At 44.7% G+C, this 23,412-nt stretch overlaps 1 protein-coding gene across 6 annotated transcripts in view; it reads right to left on the reverse strand.

The window, feature by feature from the left end:
* LOC147895246 (rho GTPase-activating protein 7-like) overlaps positions 1-21,661 on the reverse strand; it is a 76,011-nt gene extending 54,350 nt beyond the window's left edge. For 2 of the 6 annotated variants that reach the window (XM_087383266.1, XM_087383260.1), the window contains exons 1-6: positions 21,363-21,660; positions 20,812-20,848; positions 17,300-17,376; positions 6,344-6,417; positions 6,155-6,224; positions 5,259-5,403 (exon numbers count right to left, since the gene is read on the reverse strand). In XM_087383266.1, coding sequence (XP_087239392.1) covers positions 5,259-5,403; positions 6,155-6,224; positions 6,344-6,417; positions 17,300-17,376; positions 20,812-20,848; positions 21,363-21,416 — 457 coding nt within the window. In that variant the 5' untranslated portion in view covers positions 21,417-21,660. Of the gene's footprint in view, positions 1-5,258; positions 5,404-6,154; positions 6,225-6,343; positions 6,418-17,299; positions 17,377-20,811; positions 20,849-21,362 lie in introns of all 6 variants that reach the window. The other 4 variants (XM_087383262.1, XM_087383261.1, XM_087383265.1 and 1 more) reach the window with 4 other exon arrangements.
* Positions 21,662-23,412: the final 1,751 nt, after the last annotated feature.

Consider the following 23,412-nt stretch of genomic DNA (forward strand, 5'->3'; position numbering starts at 1 on the left):
TAACTGATATGTTTCAAAGACACTGTCACAAATTTCTAATTCTCCCAAGATATAAAGAGAAATCTTCTATATTGACTTTGGTCAAAGAAGTAGACTCCAGTTAACTAGAACAAGTTTCATGTTGCATTGGTTAAAAGAACACTCCGGACACCCGCAAGGGACTAGGATTAGTCCAAGAAACTACAATGCATGCATTTGGCTAACCTCTAACGGGTTAAAGTGTTGGACATTGTTTGTGCAATGTGTAGGGCATTGGAGACTGATCACTTTTTTGTGGGAAAGCACAAGACAAGTCGCTCCCCACTTGGATGGAGGGCCCACTTGAGGCAAGAGCAAAAGAGGCATCCCTTTCCAAGAGAAAGCACCAGCTTTGAGAGAAAATCTCTAACGCCATAAAGTTAAGAAAGCTCCCCGCTTTACGGAAAGCCAAGAAGCTATAGCATTTGGAAAGCAAGACCGCAAGGGGGAGTTTTTTTGTTGTTGTTGTTAGGTGGGCAGGGGGGGGGGGGGGGAGAGAGGAGGGGAGGAACATAGAAAGCGTGTGCTTTCTAGCTACCCACCCCAAATGATAAATCGAGAGCCCCTATGCTCCCATGGTTGTTGAGATTTGTTCTCAGCTCTTGCTCCTTCGTGAGCAATTCTTTTGCAATAAATACCTACAGGGGGCCATTATTTCTAGTGCTGTGTTTTCTCTCTTCCTCCTCCTCCCACTCGCTCTCTCTCTTGGGATTTCTGCACAGCCCTCTACTGTAAGTTTGCCAAGCTGTCTTGCAGCCCTCCAGCCCCCAAACCAATGGTTTTCAAATTGCGAACTGTTCTAAAGTGTTGTGAATCGGTTTCTGTTGCTGTGATTTGGATTCCAGCCACCTATAGGCACGTTTTCTGATGTGCGATTCCGCAAGAAGGCTGGATTTGACTGTGAACCTGGGTTTGAGCTTAGATTAAGGTTTCAGTGATAGATTTCAAGAAAGTATTCTATGGCCAAGTTTCTCCTAAAACAATTCGTGAAAGAAGTGCACATGGCATGGGAAGGTCTTCACATGGATGAGGATGAGCCTATCGAAGCTTACAACAAGAAATTTTGGGATTCCTATCTGCAAGTTTCCTGTTTTTCACAAATCTCAGATGAGGTACAGCTTCAAAAGTACAAAGCAAGACTTCCACCTAAGGTACGAGCTTAAGAACACCTTGTTGCATACTGAGATTAACGATGTTATGCATTCAGCTGCACTTGGATTTCTCTTGCCTATCAAAGATCACCCTTCCTTCGAGAAAACAAACAAGGGAGTATCAGAAAAGAAGAACAAGGTACTAGGAGACCTAGAAACAAATCTTCTATGCCACAACATTTGAAAAAAAAAAGTCTCAGCCTCAGATTGCCAAGGGGCGAATGGTGAACCACTATAAAGGAAAGTCTAAATTCAGTCCAAAATAGGTTGAGACCTTCCAAGAGGTGAATACAGGACAGAAGGAGACTTGGCAGCTGACTGCTCTGAAAGATCCAAGAACTCAAAGGACCAGAAAAGGCCACAAGAACCACCAAAGACTTTATGGTAGGAGTCCCTAACATACTAGGGAGAGTGGCCCACCCAAAGGCTAGAGAACTTGTCTCACATGGAGTGAAGTAAAAAGATCAGAATGTTTTGATTTTGTTTGATATTGAAGCAGCCGATAAAGCTTTATTTCTCATGATCTAGCCATGCCGTTAAGGATCAAGATAGAAGAGTTAGGGCAATCTCTTCACGCACACTTTCCAAGGACAATGTGACACCTTTCATTGGTGAACTTAGGATCCATATTCAAGATTATGTGGACCACGAGGATTTTATGGTTTCACCTTTGGAACAATACTTGTCCGGGATATTTGTAAGATGGCTTTTCGAACGACTTTTTAATTATATGAATTCTTAGTCATGCCCTTTGGCTTAACAAATGCTCCAACTACTTTCAACAAGATGATGGATCGGATTTTTCGACCTTCAAACACTTTTACATGTATGTTCTTTGGTGACATCCTTGTTTTCTCAAAGTCAATAGAGGAGCATAAAAGATATCTAGCCATCGTGTTTCAAGAACTCAAAGATGATAAGCTTTTATTAGAAGAAAGAAAAGTGAATACTTTCTTGATGAAATCCATTACCTTAGTCATATCAATTTTCAAAGATTACAACAGATGGATCCCGGAAAGATCAAAGCCATCCAAGACTAACCGGAGTTAATAACGGTGCATGAAGTGCACAGCTTTTTAGGGCTTTGTTCCTACTATAGGAGGTTCATCAAACACTCTGTTGATATTGCAGCTCCGTTGCACGATTTGACCAAGAAACTTATAGTTTTTAGATGGGGAAAGCGACAAAGGACAGCCTTTGACACTCTAAAGGAGAAGTTAACCACGGAGCCAATTCTCATTGTTTCCAATTTACACAAGCCCTTTGATGTGGATGGTGATGCTTGCAGAGAGTGTGTTGGAGCTTCTCTTCATCAAAATGCACATATGGTCGCATAGGAAAGTAGGAGATTGCAAGACGCCGAGAGACATGTGGGGACGTATGAGAAAGAGATGTTGGAGAAAGATGAAAGTGAAAGAAAATATATATTCAAAGCTATCTCCTAAAATATTACGAACCATTTAGGGAGAGCAAGCCAATAAATAAAGTTGCATACCGACTAGAAGATCCGCAATGCCTTCCACACGAGTCTTCTAAAGAGACATCAAGGACCGGAACCCACAAAGCCAGTCCAAGAAGAACCACCACAGGTGGAAAAATTGGAGGAGAACACACACAAAGAAGAAACGACCTAGAGGCAAGGTTACCAGCCGGTACCTTGTCAAGTTCAAGAACTATTCGGAACCAGATGCCAAGTAGGTGGATGAGGAGTTTTTCTCTAAGTACCACCAAGTTTTACAGCACACACATCCCAGCAAAATGGGGTAGTAGAAAGAAGAACTGGACGATCATTAAAATGGGCTTATGTATGCTGAGAGGGAGAAAGCTTCCCAGATCTTGTTGGGGTGAGGCATTTGATACAGTTGTCCATATCCTGAACAAAACAAAGAACAAAGCGGCGGAAGAGAAAACTCCATACGAAGAGTACTTCGGTAAGAAGCCTATTATTTCTCATGTAAGGGTTTTCAGTTCTGATGCTTATGTGCATGTAAACAAAGCACACAAGACTAAGTTGGGTCCCAGGAGCAAGAGGTGTATCTTCATTGGGTACACTGAGGAATCAAAGCATATTGCTGGTGGTGAGCAAGGATGTGGTGTTCCAGGAGACAGAGTCCATGCCACAAGCAACTACACCAAAAGCTTAGATTGTTCCCTAGAACAGGAGACAAAGGATCCAGAAATTTGAAGAATTAGAGTCACAGACAGACCCCTGACAAAGAAAAGAAATAACCAAAATGGTACCTGAAGACCTTGGACGATTTAGGAGTCGGAGATATTCCGGAGAAATTCAGAGCTAAGGAGATCTCAAAGAAAAGCCCCTACTGTGAATTGTGATTTAATGGTCCAGATGGTTGTGGAAACAAGAACCTTTGAAGAGGCGAAGGGAGTCCCAGAGCGCCAGGCTGCTATGAAAGAAGAAATAAACGCCATTATGAGGAACCATACTTGGGACCTGGTTGATAGATCCCGAAAAAGGAATATAAAACCAAGTGGGTCTACCGCACCAAGTACAAATCTGGTGGCACTTTAGACTTGTGGTCAAAGGCTATGCACAGGCAGAAGGAGTTGACTATGGACAGACATTTGCTCCTACAGCTAGGATAACTACCATGCGCACCGTCATAGCTCTGATAGTCCACCCTGCCCATCAAAATTGAGAGCTTCAAGAAGAAGTGTATGTTGAGCAGCCAGAAAGGTTCCAACAAGCAGGGGATGGAAGGAAGGTATACAGACTTCGCAGGGTACTTTACAGGCTGAAGCAGGCCCCAAGGGCATGGTACCAAAAGACAAATGACTACGTCCATGAGATAGGATTATCTCATAGTCCATCTAATCCTAGCCTCTACCTTTTCACAGAAGGAGGTATGACCATGACAATAATCCTTTATGTTGATGTTTGATTATCACACGAGATCACAATAGGAAGATCCAAGAGGTCAAAGGACTCTTGATGCAGGAGTTCAAAATGGCAGATTTAGGACTTCCTCATTATTTCCTTGGTATAGAAGCCTGGTAAAAGAATGACAGCATTTTCATTTCTCAAGAGAGGTATTGCCAGGAGGTGCTGAAAAGATTTTAAATGCAGGAAAGCAAAGAAGCAAGAACTCCAATGGGGCTCAGGACAAGGCTGAGCAATCAGAACACAATTCAATTGGTTGATGCAGCGGTTTACTGGAGAATGGTTGGTAGTTTGCTGTATTTAAATAATACCAGGCCTGACATAGTTTTTGCAGTTGGTGTGCTCTGGCCATTCTCATCCAAACCAAGGGAGCGTCACATGAAAGCGGGATTCAGGGTTCTAAGGTACCTCAAAGGCACAACCAGCTAGGGGATCACGTATCGAGGATTCTGTGATTTGATTGGGCTGGAGATTGGGATACACCGCACTCAACTTCAGGTTACTGCTTCATCTTTGCAGAGGGTGCCATATTTTGGCGAAGCAAGAAGCAACCCACAGTTGCGCTGTCTTACACAGAGGCAGAATACAAGGCAGCTTGTTTAGCAGCTGATATACAACTCTGTTTTCTCAACTTCAGAAAACCCTCAGGCTTGGATGAGAAGTGCACTCCACATAGGAGATGGCTTAACAGTCAATTGCCTCATATTTAAGATTTTATAGAGCATCAGCAGACTTGAAAATGGGCCACTGAGTGTATCAATTTCTTATTATAGAGCATCAGCAGACTTGAAAGTGGACCACTGAGTATATCAATTACTTATTATAAACAATATCTCAAGGTTTGGCCAACACAAGGTCCATACACTAAGACTCTTAATGGTGTAGTACAATGTGATTGTCGACTCTACAAAAATATCCAATTCAGACTGACATGCAATGTTAATTTGTGAGCCAAAAACAATCATAAAACTAGAGTTCCTTGCTAGCTCTGCCACAAATTTCATACTACAGAGTTGTCTAAAGCAGGTAAAACAGAGCCACAAGTCTTTCACTAATCAACTTTGATGTAGGCCAGCAGGGAAGTGACAAACGAGCTGCCAGGCTCCTTCAGTTTACTGTCCGTCCTTTTCTCAACATCTAAAAAAAGGACTTCACAGCCGATTGAGGATTTCATTGGGCTAAGGGTGTACCTTGCTCAGTAGGCCCTTCAACAGCATCAATTGAGTCATTTCGGAAAATGCCATTCTGACCCATTACCAATGCAGCATCTGGTGCTGTAGCAAGAGCTCTTTCCAATGCAACTTTCCATTCATCGAGGTCTTCTATGGTTTCAGCCTGTATAGAGTTTGACAGAACAGAGAGCTCTCAGCTAACAATCAAAGAAATAAGCAATGAGAACACACACGATGCAAATTGTTAAAATTGTATTTTATTTCATATTAGTCGAATGCTGAACTTTGTATGACAGCTTCACCATGTTATGCTTGACTGATTTCGTGGCGAATGATAAGACGCATTTTAAAACGAGCAAAATTCTCCTTTTTTTAAACATGCATTGGCCAGGCAGAAATATAATCACACCACTTTCCTATAAATTCAAAAAGATTAACAAAACTCCAACACTTAACAAAACAGCTAAGACTACAGTCTAGCATAGGCTCCCACAAGGTACCTAAAGGGCTGCAAAAGTAACTGAGATTGCTGCTGTCTCCATACAGCTAAGCTACCTTAGACACTAATTCCTCATTTCGTATTAGGACAGCAAATAACCACAACTACAGAGCTAGGAGAACATTCAATATCTGAAAATTCAAATGTCCAGACTGTCATTCCCATGTACAGGATCTCAACTCTTAAGTTGGGGAGAAAAATCTATACAATACGTCAAAATGGGAGCTCACTTATTCAGAAGAGCATATGGACCATAAATTGTAATACAGTAACTGACCTAGCTGCAGACCACTGATACTTCAAAATCAGGGGAGAATTTGAGGATTGTCATGTGAAAGGTAAAACCTTCGTAGGAATTTCACTGCCGGAAAGAATACTGTGTAAATATTCCACAATTCAAACAAAGCATACATACCTTAAGAGTAAAAGCACGTCCATCTGGAAAAAGGACAGTCAACAGCTTCTTGTCTGTCCGAACAAGCACGCTAGACACCAATAGCGCGCCATATTTGTTAGACACACTAGAGACCTTAATATAAACAAAGAAAGAAGTGAGCAAGTTGTCTTATAGACAAAAAGGAAACAAGGGACAGTAAGCACAAACCTTCCAGAATTATTCAAGTCAATACCACCCAAAGTCAAGTTCGCTTCACCTCCTTTATGAGATGGTACATTCTGCTACACAGACAAGAGACAAACCATAAGTTAAACAATAAGAATATTCATGTAGTAGAATTCTGTTCAAAAAGAAAGATAAAATGAGACAAACATATAATAAAGGTAAAAATCAAAAGGTACTTCCTCATAGAATAGTCAGGATAAGCAACCACCACCCCATACCACAGCTTAAACCATGCAGAGCTTCCCTCACAGGGTTAACATAGCGACATTCATTAGGAACTTACACATAGAGCTGGCCACCAGCCCAGGGGGTGCACCGTAGATCACCATCCAAACACTATCTAACAAGGATTCAATATGCTTAGCTTTATCATTGGAGGGCTAGTACCACAAGTAAATAGCACACTACCTCATAGACATCTCCTACACACTATAGTAAAAATTCTCATACTTTTCTGATCAATAGCCTTCTAGTTGCCTTAAATTTTAAAATAACTCAACTCTTCTAATAAAAAAGCTCTTTAAACTCTTGAAGAACAGACCTAAGGTCACCTCAGCATGTCAGTGAAATTCTTCCTTCACTACCCTTATCCTTATCTGTGACATCCATAGAAACATGAGGAGCATCCAGCTCAATGTTTACGCAGGCTCTCAACATCATTGGAGAAAGCTCCACACTGGATATGAAGCGTCCCCAAAAAAAAAATTTTTGATCTCAACATGTTTACTGAAATGCCTCTTATCAAGACTATGCTGAGCTTTATCATCGTGTAGCCATTATTTCTGTAGGCTCTTGTTGGAAGAGATCATTGAGTGACCTTTAAGTGCAATCACATCACCAATATGAGGGCTGAATGGTTGGAGGCGTTAAAAATTCCCCCTCCCCCCGAAATTAGGTTTTGGGGTATAGAGCTCTCCAAGAGGAGAAGCACAAGGCATTGACTATAGGTGTCATCAACCATGAGAAGCATGATTTCTAATATTCACATTAACATTGTAAAGACCAATGGAGATATGACATATGGCTGATAAGCACGATGAAACTTTAACATTTAGTAGTCTGCATTCTATTCACCCAAGCTACATTTGCTTGAAGGGATAAGACGACTACATCTCTGAATCTCCCAACCAACAATTCAAAGCCATAGATGCCAAAAACCCTAACTCATAGCATTGATGTGGAATGATGAGCAAAGCATTGCATGTATAGTTCTATACCCATACCCAAAAGATTCACTACATTAGAATATCCAATCTTACAAATAAAAACTTTTCTCATAAAACGAGCGCAAAACAAAGGAAAGAAGAGAGTTTGTAAGCGAGTTTAAGCAAAATTATGAAAATTATAAAGTAAGCAAAGCTATGCTTATGTTCTCATCAGTACCCAACTTTGAAAGATTCTGGAATCTCTTGGGCAAACCTAGCTTTGAAATCCCAACCCAAACAAACAAAACTTTCAATAGTAAAAACGAAGACACAAAGCAAAACATAGGACAAAGAAATGCGAGAGAGAGAAAGAGAAAGAGAGAGATGATGATGATGATGATATTGCTTTAACGTCATGACAATCGAAAACCTAGTATGGGATCATAACAAAAGCGAATACATCTATGATATGTCATATGACCAATTACATATGGTGAAAAATTGCCACATGTCTAAAGATCCAACAAATGAGGCCATGTCTCCACAAACTTTGCAATGTATGCTCCCATAGCTAAGGTGCAGCCAGGTTGGTACAGGAAACTAGCAATACTCAAATGCCCTGCGATAATATTCTTGAAAATTTCTCTGATACTTGAGTAGGCATCATGTTCCAAGGAGTGTTGCTCACACTCTATTGTGCCCTGATGGCATACTATGCATAGCTACTATGAATGAGGAGTGGGCGTGAGGCATGTAGCATGCCATCTACCTGTTTCACATCGTAGATGACGTGAGCTTGTCCGTACAGAAGCAACTGCATGCATCGCAAATCTCGAGATCTGCTCCAAAAGGTAAGGCTGAGTACGTTGTTCCCTCGGTCCAAAGAAATAGTCTTTGTAATGTGACCACATTGTTTGAGTCTAGTACTCAAATCTTGTGCAGCGATCTGCACGCTCCCATCCCACTAACAAACGCCTCCACAAGAAGGCCTCTACAACTTGTTTGTCTTCTATCAAAGACACCAATAATGCTTCGGCACCCCATCGGTTGAACCATTGCCATCCATCCCATGTCAGATGTGAGAGTCTCTTCTCGAGCAATCTGTATCACCTTGACCAAGTATTGTGACATTCTCTCCATTGCCAAGAGCACCAGTGGGGCGCTACCAATCTCCAAGAGTACGATGGAATATGGAATAGTGTCTTTCACTCCCAAGAAACTAGTTATGATTTTCTCCACCTCATTCCAGCTTTGACTTGGATAAGCTCCCACCCCCAAACCTCTACCCCACAAAGCACCACGATCGTAACCAATGCATCAAAGAAATACTTTTTCAAATTCTAGCTCGATATCTCGGCCTGCCTACAAGTATTGTGAAAGGCATAGTAGCTTTTCCAGCCAGTTTGAATCCTTCTGTCCATATATCTATGCCATCAATGGTTCAAAGGGACGGCTATGCCAAGTTACTTGAAGGATTCCACCCATATTCACCTATAGCCGCTCAAATCTCCTGCACTCTACTACTAAGAGGACGCTCCCCCAAAATGGTGCGGCATACATGGCAGTCGATCTCACTAGTGTTTCAAAAAGCCAGCCCTTTGTCGGCGGGTCCTGAAAATGCGCCTTAAAGCACTACCTCTCAAGTAAAGCTAGAGCTCCCATGTGAGCCATGCCCTTCTATGGTTTGTTGTTGTTTAGGGCCAGATCTAGAGGGCGCAAGGGCTGCTCTTAGGGCTGGCTATGAGCTAAGGAAGGTGGATAGAATGACAAAACAGGCTCACTTCATACCCACTAATACCTAGTATCAACATCACAGGTTGCTTGGCAATTTATTGAGCATGTTTTTAAGCATGGCAGAGATGGAAAATTTACGGATCACTTTTGGCAAGAGTTATTCACAGCAGCGGATACTCTCCTCACACCTAGCACTGCTTACCACCCTGAGACGGATGGACAGTCAGAAGGGTTAATAAATGGGTGGAGAATTACTTGAGGCACTTTTGTCATGATACACATAAGTTCTAGGATAAGTCCCGCCGTACAATCCCGTATAGTCCCGTCGTACCTACCTCTTCGTACATCGTTAGCCTCTCCGTACAATCGTCACTCTCTATACAGTCCCGTCGTATCTCCCATATAGTCCCGTCGTACTTGACTCCCCGGCTTAGCTTGGGGGTTAGCGTCAACAAAAGGGCCCATCAAAGTTTGCACGCGCCATTATGGAACTCCCAAAGATGACGACTTTCACCTCTACACAGATTAGAAAGCCCTCCTACTCTAACGTTGCAACCTCCATATCGACACCCAGCCCCTTTGCATTGCACTACAAGCAGAGGATTGGACCTGATCCACAAGAACAAATATACTTTCTACAGCAAGAAGTGAGAGAGCTCAGGCTTATGGTTGCAGCTCTTGGAAGAAAGGTGAAGGAGATGGAGAGCAAAGGCAATCAAGAAATTATTGCAGAGGTTATGAAAATATACAACACATCTCTAGTAACGCCAACACTTGTCTCCACGGTTGAAGAGATAATCACCACTCAGGTAAGCTCAGCCAAGAAAGAGATGGCTATTCTAGCCAACAACAAAATCAACAAAGCAGATCTATATATGGAGGTAAAAGAGCAGGAAGCCATAGCAAAAAACAAGGAGAGATTCCGCATAGGGGGGCTGCCAGAGAGATCTATGCATCAGTGTTAGATGGCGAGGTCAGTGCTCACGCAGAGGTACAGGGGCTCAGGGCATCCGGACAAGCTGGCTTCAGGGCGAATCACTCGACTTACGATCACATTTTTACACTTAGAGGGATCATTGAGGAGGCCAGACACAGGAGACAAAGAGTATATTGTTGCTTTGTGGATTTCTGCAAGGCATTCGACACCGTTTCCCGCGCCCGACTCATCAGACGTCTACGGGAGTTAGGCTACGACTCGGTGATTATCTGGGCAGTAGTAGCTCTCTATGAGCGGGTGACGGGGCAGGTCCGGATTGGCACCAGCTCGACCCCAGAGATCACAAGCACTATCGGAGTCAAACAAGGATGTCCCTTGTCACCGACTCTATTTGGCCTCTACATCGACGAGCTCGAGACCACCATCAGGACACTCGCAGGTGCAGGCTGCTCTCTTGCGGAGGCTGTCGTCCAGATTCTCCTATACGCAGACGATGTAGTACTACTATCCTCTTCTGCTACTGGTCTTCAGCGACACCTGGATGGACCTCAGGTCTTTTGTGATACACATGACTTGAAGGTCAACCTTGGGAAAACCAAGGTGATGATCTTCAACACTTCCAGACCCGCTATGCACCGAGAGCAGTTCCTCTTCGCCGGCGACCCTCTTGAGATAGTTGACTCTTACACATACTTGGGCGTTGTCTTCTCAGGCCCGATCTTCATGATGCCCCCGGCCATGCAGGCCAGGATCGGCCGGGGATACGCCGCTCTTGCCAGGCTGGAGCGACAATGCTACCACTCCCACTTCCAGGACCCGCGGACCAAGTCTCTCCTTTTTTATTCTTTGGTCCGCCCGACAGGCATGTACGGTAGCCCTTGGTGGGGAGTCGACCTTTCAAACACTAAGTGGGCTCGAGTTGAGCGCCTACAAATACTGATGTTTGCTCGGATGATCCGTAGCAAACCATCGGTACCACACTAGATCATTCTAGCAGAGTTCGGCGCCTCACCCCTACACCTTGACGCGGCTTTCAGGCTATCACCTATCTCCACAGAGTCAGGGATTTCAGCTCCTCCGCTGACGGTCGCCTCCGCCTACCTTGGTTAGCCCTATCCTCCTCTATGGCCTTATCCGTTGATGGGGACCAGCGATGCTGGTATAGTCGTCTTTCCAGTTGGTTCACCCGACTGGGCCTCGACTTAGACCGGTTGCCTCCTTTTCAGTACAGCCTCGACGCTCCACCATCTCCCCTCTCCCCCACTGACCAGGAGGTCAACTGGCTCATTCGAGCGGATCTACTCCAACTCCACACCTGGCGGACATGGTTTCTTCACTCCGAGCTTCCTGTGAAGCTCGACTTCTACCGCGGACACTGCCTCCAGATCTCACAGGAGGGCTTCATCACACCTCCGGGTTACACACAGCTTCATCTACCACATGCGCTCCGGATCTCCCTCGATCAGTTTAGGGTCTCGTCACACCGATTACGGTTCGAGAGCGGACGCGCAGAGGGTATCCCACGAGAGGACCACCTTTGCCCACTTTGCGACTTGCAGGAGATCGAGTCGGAGGAGCACTTTGCTTTCAGATGTCCTATCTATTATGCCATTCGAGGCCGATACCACTGCCTCTTCCGCAACGGATTCGGCTCCCTCCCACACATGTTGCAATTCCCGAATCAACGATGCCTAGCCGCTTTCTTACATGAGATGACTCGCCACCGAGACACCTCTCCGAGCACGGCGACACGAGCAGCACACACAACGTGAGGACACCCAGCGGCCTATCACTGACTTCTTTCAGTCACAAGATACCTCTTCTCAGTCTAGCCGACAACGCGGACGTGAGCGAGAGCCAGAGCCACGACAGCTGCGTCAGCGGATAGACACACACATCCAGGTCCATGACATCTCGTCTTTGCTCTCTGCCCACCCCACCGAGGTTACCGTTGCCCTCATCCACAGGGCCACCCGCCGCCCCCGACAACCGAGCTCGACTAGGCCGCGTGACGTCAGAGGCCAATCATCTATCGCAGGGTTTTTTCTGACCTCCCATTTGACGGCCCCTCTATGATTGGTCTCTGACGATCACCACCTGCACATGTATACTGTATCTCCCCCCTCTACCCCATTTTTGGTGCCCCCCCCTTCTTCTTTGTATCATCTGGAGGTAGACACATATTTTTTGTATCAGGACTAGACACACAGTCCTTCATAACCTCTTTTTTGTAGAAACAGTTGGTTGGCCCGTTTTGAGACCACCACCGTTATGCTCATTGTATCAGTTATCTTTAGTCTCATAGACCTTCACGATCTCCCGAAGACTTTAATAAACTTTCTTTCTTTTCTTTCTCCCTAGCCTCTCTCTCTCTCTCTCTCTCTCTCTCTCTCTCTCTCTCTCTCTCTCTCTTATATATCAACCCCGAATATTGGTCAATTTATACAGGAAGGGAGACAACAACGCAGAAGTACATATGTACACCTATAGCAGTGCATAAACGGAGGGCTTTAGCCTCACTTCGCACCCGATCACACCAACTGCAAATAGAAACAGGGGGATGGAAAAAGATGCCAAGGGAGAGTAGAATATGCCAACTATGTGATCAAGGTATGGTTGAAACAGAAGAACACATGGTAATGATATGCCCTCACTATGCACACATTAGGGAAGAGTTCAATCACCTCCTTGAGGGACATAACAAACTGGCTGATTTGCTGCATAAAGGGTCACCTTCAGCTTTAGGAACATTTGTGTATAAGCTCTTCAAGCATAGGAATCCACCTGAATCCTAGAAGGTGGTTTCTCTTTCCACCCTCCCATCTTCGGGAGGAGCTTTCATGTACTTGTGATATTGTATTGCCCAGGTCCCATAGGCCGGTTTTGGTCTTCAGAGGACGATAATATATTCTTCTTCTTCTTCTTCTTCTCTCCTTTCACCATGTTTCTAACACAGTCAAGATTCTCCGCAGACACAAAAATTGAAAGGCACACGGGTATGGATATCTCAGGAGCTTACCCCGAATCAGCTCAAACAAAAAAATGTTGAACTTACTAAAGTGAAGGATGCACACAAAGATGGAAAATGGGCAATATATAGGGATGGACAAGCCTTGGTCCGTGATTTCAAATCTAAACCCAAAGACTCTCATGTTGCTCAAGCTGTTTTCTTTTTCTAAGATAAAATTAGTAGCTAGTTATGCATCTAAATAAACTGGGGCTGAGCTGATATACTCTCCCAAAGACCAAACATTGAGCCTTCAACCTAGGAGATTAATGTGAATAATTAATGCAGATGAGAGTTATGAAGTATACATTCCCAAATGATTAGTGCCTAATGCATGCAACTTTCCAAGGTAGGTAGGTAACGTAACCAACCTACAAGCTCTTGGAGTCTCTACTTGTCCATTACGAGATGTACTGTAAGACACAACTCCACTCTAGCATCCTCTGATGGCATTCTCTCTTAGAATGTTGATTCCCAAGGTCCAATTGATGCATAGGGATATGCTTTTCTCATGAACCTAAAGCTAAGCACAGGTGCTAACCAAAAAAATCATGTAAATCATTTGTGAGCCAATGTTCGATTCTAGAGTCCCAATTAGCACCAAAATGGTTCTCATTTGCTAGCCATTCAAATACGTTAGTGCACGATCGAGAACTCGTTCATCCCAATGCATGGGTTTTGTAAACCTTTGAAGCCTCATGTAGCAAGGGAGAGAAGATGTAACTCAATTCGTCTCTAGCTGATGTTGATGATTTGGGGAGGGGGGTTCCCATAGACCCGCGAGTCTCCTGTGGACGTTAATATTTCTTCTTCTTCTTCTTCTTCTTCCTCTCCCTCTTCCCCTTTTCTCACTTCTCAATCCTTCTCCCTCTTCCTCTCAGGAGGACACTAAACAGGGAAGCAAGACCCATGGGACATACACGCCTTTGCAAGTAATGTTCTAGAACTGTAGAGGTTTCCCTTGGAGTAAGGGAGTCAGCATTAATGCTTTCATATAGGGAGCAAACATAGTTTTTTTGGGAGAAACATGGGAAACCCAGAAATACCAGGATATGTTGTACACACAGTGTACCAAAAACAAATCGGAAAGAGAGGGCAAGGAGGAGTAGCATGCATGATCCAAGAACACTTAGCAGGAAAAATCAGCATGTACAAAGCTGATAAATACAAGAGGTTTATGTGGTTGAAACTAGAATTTGGTGAATGCCCCCTCTTCCTTAAAGGATGCTATATACCTCACCATGAATCCCCTTTCTATGCCTGGAATGGAATAGATTCAAGTGAGGCATTTAAATCACTATGCCTAGACATTGCAGAACTGAAACAACTAGGCAAGGTAATAATCATGGGAGGCACAAGACTTTTGAAGAGCACAGACTCTATAACCATGCCAATGCAACAGACATGAGAAATGAAGAACTGTCATATGCTTCAGTCAACCTTTTCAGTTTTGAGGACATTGAAGCAGGGCTAAAGAAGATGGCAAATGGAAAGGCCCCTGACCAGTGACCACATGCACATGTGTGCTGAACTCTTAAAATGGACAGACGATAGGACCCGACACTGGCTATCACACATACTGACAAATGCTCTACATCATGGCTTTCCTCGACTGGCAAGAGAATTGGGTTCAGCCACTATTCAAAGGGGAAGACAAAAATCGAGTCACCAATTACAGGACTATAATGGTTAGCTCCACACTAGTTAAACTTTTTAGCACAGTGCTTGAAGCAAAAATCAGCACTTGGGCAGAAGAGGCCAAGAAGAGGGCCATAACAAGCAGGCTTCCGTAAAGAGCATAGGACTGCAAATCATCTGGTTACATTAAGAGTACTCATGGATGAAAGCAGACTCAAAGGAAAAACTCTTTTATGCTGTTTTGTAGATTTTAAGAAAGCATTTGATACAGTCCCGAGAGGTGGCCTATGGAAAAGAATGCAAGACCTCAGAGTTCCCTTGGCACTAAGAATAGGCATCTCCCGAAGCTACGAGAAAGTATCATGCAAACTAAAACAAGAGCATGGATTGTCAGCTGCATTTCAAAGTACTATGGGGGTAAAACAAGGTTGTCCTCTCTCACCTACACTGTTTGAAATCTGCATTGACAAGTTAGAAGAACTCGTAAAAGAATTTACAGCAGAAGAAGGGGTAAAACGACCCACACTCGAAATATGGGCAATATTGTTGCTTCTATATGCAGATGATGTGGTTCTTTTTGCTTATGACTCTGATTCCATGCATCAATGGCAATATGCACCACTCAACCTGAACACCTTCCTGTTATCACCTTTGCGGGACAAGCCATTGAATATGTCAACACCTTTAAATATTTAGGCATCGACATACCATCCGACCACAGATGGTGGCAATGTGCACAAAGAAGGTTGGATACAGGTTGTAGAAAATACTATCAATTTGAAAATGATTGCAGGCACAGTGACACCCAGAACTGGAAGATCCGGAATATGTTGTTTGATGCATATGTGGTCCAAACAGTGCTCTACGGAGTAGAAGTATGGGGAGACAGCATCTCTCCATCTACATGGAATGAGATTGAAAAAATGCAGAAAGCATTCCTACAACGACATCTAGGAGTCAAGGCTACTACCCCATACTCTGTGCTCCTTTTGGAAACAGGCAGGAGGCCGATTGAGTTTCATGCATTGATCAGAGTGATGCAATATCTAGTGGACGTGCAACAAATGCCAACAGACAGATTACCACACAGAGCATGGACAGCAAGTATGAAACTTCAAAAGAACCATAAAAGCAAGATCATATGTACAGGATGGGGGACAGACATAAGGAAATGGTTCAGCAGATGGAAAGTGGAACCATACTTAACTATGCCACCTGAAAAGGTCAATCTACAGGTATTCCAGTTGTCCTTACTATGCACCCTACAGGCTCAATGGCTGACAGCAGAAAGGAAGACCAAGTTAGAATACTACCAAGATCAAATAAATCCTCTATGCTGGTCATCATTCATGAAATCAGATGCCTTTGCTCAGCCATACATCAGCACTCCCATCCCTCTTCTCTATCGCAGGAATATTGCCAGATTCCGCACATGGTCACATACCTTGGCCATAGAGAAAGGACCTTGTCTGAATTTGCCACGACATGCCAGAGTTTGCAGATTTTGTGATTCACAGATAGTTGAGACAGAGGAGACAGAGGCACATGTAGCCCTACAGTGCCCGAGATATGCACATATCAGGGATGATTACCAGCAGATACTGGTAGACACCACACAGCTCTCATCAGTTCTCTCCATTGCCTCTCCGGCAGCGTTGGGGTCTTTTGTCACTCATCTTTTTTCGTACTATCAAGAACTTGAAAACTCTTGACCCCTCCACATCGGAGGAGATTTTTTGTACTGAGGATTAGGTCCCATGGGTCATTTTTGGCCCCCCGAGGACGATAATAAATTCTACTTCTACTTCTCTTCCCTTATCCCCTTTCACCAAATCAGCCCAGCCTCCTTCGCTACAACACCCATGAGTAACGAATGTTGATATCGTAATGAACTATTTTTATTTATTCATTTATTCACATGCACACGTGCACACTTATACATTAAAGGCAACTTCTAATCATGGGGCTTTTTGAACCAAACGGCCCAATGTAGCTTGCACAATTTGAAGCTTTCCCCATCAGCAAATAGTCAAGGAATCTTGGGTACTAGTCTACATTGTCAGAGGTCTTGTGGCTATCACCTCCAATCAGTGGCTACCCTTCACATCAACCCACATTTACCTAGTAGAGAAAGCCCTCCCTGCAAATCCAATCACTTGAAATCCCACTCACTAACCATCAATATACCAGCTTTGTTAAGCACAAGATGGAATTTATTTGAACATACAAATTTTTAGAAATTGAGCATTATCAAGATTTTAACAAAATATGGACAAAACACTGGGGAAAGAGAAAGAGAGAGAGAGAGAGAGAGACTTCAAAACAAGAATACAGAATTAAAGCATAAAGCACCAACACAAGCAATGCAATAATTGTGAGCTCATATTTATTTATTTATTTATTTATTTATTTATTTATTTTTATTTATATTTATATTTATATTCATTCTCTTTCAAATGGTTGAATATAATACTCACAGGATCACTTTTGTAGAAAACCAGAGAGGTGCGTGTAAGTATAAACCAGCGCCGCTTCCAAGATTTCCATCCCAACCCTACAAACAGTCATTTCTTACTTGAGATATATACATATACCTAGAATATATCCAATCTTGCAAATTAATTTTTTATAGAACAAGCGAAAGAACAAAGGAAAGAAGGGAGTTTGTAAGCGACTTTAGACAAAACTACCAATCTAGTGCCACTCCAAGCCAACCTTCCTCCTTTGATAGCCCTACCTGTTAGAAACGACCAAAGAGGTACCCGCAGTGGAAGACTTATAGATAGCCCATGAATTCACACAGAAGTGTTTAACTACAGAATCCAAAACTTCTTTACTTTGTGTACTCAATAAATATAGGTGCAAGCCAGCAAATAGACGATGCCCCACAAGAGATATAGAACCAACAAAATATATTTGCGTCCGAAAGGACACAATACAGGAGTAGTCCAAATTCCCACCAAGCCGTGCCCTCTGTCCTTACCAAGAGTGTTGTCCTACTACCTCCATGGCACTTCTAGATCTCTAAGCCTGCGTGCTCCTCGTCGAGCTTCTGTAGACTTTAGTAAACCTCCCTGCACCTTGCTGCCCTAACTGTCAGCCTAGGTGTGCAGCTCCTTCCGAGCTCTGTCTGCAGCTCTTCAGCCCCTCTTTGTCCTCCTGGATGTAGACCCAAAGAATGCTGATCTGCTACTCCAGTCTGCTGGTGATCTGCTACTCCAGTCTGCTGGTGATCTGCTACTCAAGTGGATGCCTTGATCCCTGTGCCTTGCTGCCATGGAAGACAGCCAAGGGTGCAGCCCTTGCTATGTCAACAATACCCAGCTCCCTCTTGGTCCTCCTGGATGTAGGCCCAAATGCTGCTGGTCCTCTGCTCCGGTCTGCTCTCTGAAGGTTGCCACAATGAATGAGACATAAGCCCAAGTGGTTCCCTTTATAGGGGCTGGTAGCCCCCCAAAACAGGCTGACCCAATCAGCCTTCCCCAACCGACCCAGTAGGGAAAATAGGCCGACCCAGGGCGGTCGTAAATGGCCGACCTGGTTGGCTCCCCTCTTGAGGCTTTGCAAGCCCCGACTGGCCACGTGGCAGGCTGCCACAGGCGCTGCCATAACCCCAACCTGTTCCAGCAGGCCCTCTTGCTGGCCTAAAGACCCTCCAAATCAGGCGCAATACTGCTGCTGCAGTCCCACACCTGTTCTGCCCCTGTTCAGCTCCGTACATGCCCTGCAGACACCCTGTACTGATCCGTACACAGGCGCTGCTGTTCCATATCCTTCCTGCAGGGTTCAGGCATGCTGATGTGGCATTCCAACCTGCATATGCTGCTGCTGACAGACCCACACTGTTCCATCCTGACATGTGGCAGGTGCCCTGAACCAGCATGTTCCATACCCTTCCTGCAGGGTCCGGGCATGCTGATGTGGCATTCCAACCTGCATATGCTGCCGCTGACAGACCCACACTGTTCCATCCTGACACGTGCCAGGTGCACACTGTCTTTGGCTCCCAGAGAGCTCCAGATCTGCCAGGTATTGTCCTGAACCTGCTGCCCATGTCACAGCCCCATGTTGCCTCTTTTCCTGCTTGGATGCTACCCACATGGCAGCCATTGTGCGGCCCATGTGGCAACCACCTAAGCCCTAAGTACACCTCCTCCATGCTCTCCTCATATGGGGGCTACAGATGGGGATGTGACTTTTCCAGCACCCCCTCTCACCAACACATCTTGGCCTGATCCCAACCCATCGATGAAGATGCTCCATTGGCTCCCATCTCGAAACCCTCTAAAATAATCCGGTGTCAACCTCGGTTCTTGGCTTTTCATCCAGTGGCTCCTGCTCCACCAAGTCCAGTCCCGTAAACCACCCTGGTACACAAGTCCATCTTTGGTAGCGCCACATGGCACCATCTCCTTCAGTCATGTCAGAACTGAATGCTCTTCCTGCTGATATAATAGCCCACAAACAGAGCTGGCCATGCTAAAAACTGTGCTGAAAATGGTTCAAAAACAACTGAACAGGCTGCACCTGTGTAGATTCAATGACCAGCAAAAGAGGCAAGCTTATGCCTGATTGAATCCTCAGTTGTAGAGATGGTGACTAGGCAGAGAAGACTTCCCACTTCAAGACTGAGAAAATAGACTCCAAATTGCAACCACCGCAATGAATACTCGATTAGACTAGGGTAGTCATAGAGACCAAACCCTAGAATGAGCTCTAATTAGGGTCAACACACATGCGGTGACTAACTTAACCACTAACTACGGTTAGGGGGGAACTTCAAAAGCGAAAAGTGTCCTTAACCCTTATTGCATTGGCCGCTGCCTTAGAGATTAATACATCTAACATATCCCACGCTTGATGAAGCACATTAAGGCTCAGTACCATTTCATCAAGGAGTGATTCTGAATGAAGTTGGTATAGTGCCCAAAAGTTCTTCCCAAGAGCAAATGGAGCATCTCATTTAACACATGGGCATGGCACAACTGATGTCAATGAAAGGAGCATTACCAAAATTGTGAACTCCCCATGTGAGGAGGACATAGAGCCAGAAGGACCAGGGTTATAGGGTGAGGTAAGAATACAAAATCATAACGAGTGCATCTGTCCTCACGTGTAGCTGCCAAATGTAAGCACCTTTTAAAGGAGGGGAAGCCTCATTTATAGACCACCGTGAGGGCCTGTCAAGGGCCCTGAATGGGATCGGTTCACCTCTGAACAGGGCAATCAGTCAGCCTATCTGGTCAGTTGATTTACCAAGGCAGTTGGACTATTTGACCCTGGTTTGACACACCTTGGTCAACCGGTTGCCTATATAAAGAGCAATTTGGGGCTCTCTAAGGCATCCCACTGAAGCCTCAGTTCAACGGGACACAGGAGCAATAGAAAGCATCCCTCAACCACGTAGTTCTCACTAGCTCGGCCAATCTTTTGGCTGTAGTGATCCCAGCCCCTTGCTGGATGTTTGTGGCTCTCCCTTTAATATTCTTCCCACTCTGTGTGGAGGTTGAATGATAGACACTTTTGGTTGTACATGCTACTGTTCAGTTCCGACGTTGTGCGTATGAGTAAGATTGGAGAGAGTTATGCTGTGTTTGTGGCTCTCGCTCGAATATTTTGCTACGCTGTGTGGAGGTTTCATGAGAAATGGTTTTGGCTGTACTTGCTACTGTTCAGTTTCAACATTGTCCGTTCATCTTTATGCACTTGATGGCGTAACATTGGAGAGAGTTTCAAAGGTCCAACTGTGCGTATTCTGCAGCAGGCGTTTGCTACAGCAAGCAGCCCTATTTTCTGACATTGTTTGTTTAAAAAACTTATATAACGGTAAATGATGGTTAAATCGGAGATGCAATATCAAGCAAACGCTAGGCCCAATTATGCAAATTGAAGGTGCATTTACGAGTATCCAAAAAAAAGTCTGGATTACACCTAAGGGAAGCACGCACAACCATAAAATTATTCGGCAAAGTCGAATCTGTACGCTTACCCTTGGAAGAAATATACAAGGGGCCGCTCTTGAAGACCTGCAGGAACCCAACAATAGCTCCATGAGCATAAACGTACCTTGATTTGGCAAATAAATCGATAACAGCATTGTAATTTTCGATGCGTCTGGTTTCACCTAGGCCAGCAAGATCTAAGCGAGAGCGTAAGTTTGATTGTTAAGCTTCCAGGAATGCCGTACGAACGATATGTGACATATAGACAAAATTACTCGCGACTTATAAAGCGCCTGCTGTACAGTATCGCTATCGATTAGTTTTGGGTGCTGAATTTGGTACTTTGTTCAAAATCGGAAAGACAGATTGTGAAGGCGGGACTTCAAACTATGCGGTAATTACTCGAGTGTACTGAAGAGCACACGCTCAGTAATCTAGCACTAAGTGGAGTTGATTGTTTTGGATCCATCCGACAGAGAGACTGATCTACGAAAATTTGTGTGCCAACCGACAGCTGCGACAGGGATCCGCCAGAGAAAGAGTGAAATTTAATCGAAATTGGGCACATGCAAGGCAATGCAGGAGGAAGAAAACGCACCATGTGCATAGAGCGGACTCTGGAGCGCTCGTAAGGGGTAAGGGGAGCAGACATTCTGAGTGTGAGTGAGATGCGGGGTCAGGAGGGAGGAGGAAAGGGAGGAAGCATTGAGGCTGTTTGGTTTCCGCAACATATGAGAGGGGGAGGAGGGAAAAAATGGCGATGGCGAAGGAGAACGAGATGCAGAGATGAGAAATGGCAATGGAGTAATTTTTGGGAATTATTAAAATAGGAGTTTGCAACGGCAGAGTTTTAAGCTTTCGAAAAAATACTTCACTTTTCAGACAAGCCAGCCCAACATGAAAGACGGAACACCCCCTCTCTCTCCCAACATTGTCACTTTTGACACACCAGCCCTTCACGCCATGCACCTTCCTCGTTCACTCTCTCACCCTCGGCACATCCAAGGTTGTGCAAGCGGTTCTAGTAGCTTCCCAGCTCAGGTGGCAAACGGAAGGCTACCGGAGTGCCAAACCTTGCCTGACCCTTGCAAGAATCGGACTACACACGCAAGTAAGGGTCACCAAGCATCCGGCACAACCAATGGAATGTTGCCATCACCTACACAGAACACTCCTGAACATGTGCCCGTAAATCCAGCAAGGTCCAATATACGTCAGGCAAGCATGCGCCCGTAAATCCGACAGGCACCTTGAAACAAAAATGGGAGGGAACGTTCGATTCCTTCATCATCGAACTAGTCACTCTAGGTCATCATCGGCCGTATATATGCCTGGTTGTGACACGCGGCGGTAGCTCGGGTGGCTTGCGGGTTCACTCTCACTGCCCACACTCAATTCCCTCAAGAAGTCCCTCGCTCCTGCCTCTCACTCTCGGTCATAGGCCCCGAGAATGGCTCTTTCCATGGAGCAATACTAACTCACGCCATTTACACACATTCGATTCCCTCGGATAGCAAAGGGACAACCTGAATGCTCATTTTGCATGCGTTAGATTCTCTCAAGAAGACTATGTCATCAGCATAGGTCATGGGCGGTATGGGTTGAAAAGCTCCCCCCCCCCCGTCTCTTTCTATGGAACAGCCTAGGTTGCCACCGTCGCAACTTAAGCAATTTGGGCGATCCGTTGCCTACCCGCATTCGATTCCCTCTAGAAGACCCATGGTGCCGATCAACCTACCTAGGTCATGGGAGATGTGCCCCTTGTAGATGGTCGTGTGTGTGAGTGGGAGGAGGGCGGGGAGGGGGGGGGGGGGGGGGGGAATGTCTCTTTGAACGTAGCCTTTCTCTCCTGCTTGTGGTCCCCTCCCTCCCCCCAAACAAAGTGAGGACAAGACGGCTCAATCGTTTTTTGCTATGTTGAGGATCTATGAAAGGTGAGGGATAAGGGAGAACTTCCCCCACCCCCCCCTTTTGCCCGACCGTCGTCAACCTCAAGAAGGGTGACCTTAGTTCTACTATATTTAAACAGCCTCATGGTGCCATGTTAGTTTCCAAGAACTCCGAATGTTAATTCAACATAAACATTTATTGGCCTTGCAGTCATACAACTATCATCAATATTCCACTAATCCAAGCCTTTGACATTTGTAGAATTGCACACTAATGGTGCTAGTTGAAGGTTTGTCAGGAGAAGAACCCATCTTGACATCTCTCCTCTTAGAACTCCATAATGCCTACCCTAAAACAATCGTAGCATCCTACAGAAATGTCATGTGCAAGGAGAAGGACCCAACTTGACATCTCTCCTCTTAGAACTCCACAATGCCTACCCTAAAAACAATCGTAGCATCCTAAAGATGCATCAAAGTACTAGAACTTCTATTTTCCAGCATCTATCATTCTGTTTATGCGCACATAACTTTGCAAAGTTGCAAACCTTTTAAAATTCATGCGAATTCTTACACAATTTATGCTAGCACATCGATTCACAAATGTCATTTAAGTGCAAAATGTGGTCATCCCTTTCCTTCTGTGTGTGAGTTAGGGTGTCTGTGTGGATATGATCCTTTTTTTAAACCACTACTTTGTGTTCGTAGTGTGGGAGCTCTCTCTCCCTCTCTCTCTCTCTCTCTCTTTCTCTGTCTCTC

This window comes from Dipteris shenzhenensis, chromosome 13 (assembly GCF_047967505.1).
Source record: "Dipteris shenzhenensis isolate YYH24624 ecotype China chromosome 13, Dip_SZ_1.0, whole genome shotgun sequence".
Classification (NCBI taxonomy): Eukaryota; Viridiplantae; Streptophyta; class Polypodiopsida; order Gleicheniales; family Dipteridaceae; genus Dipteris; species Dipteris shenzhenensis.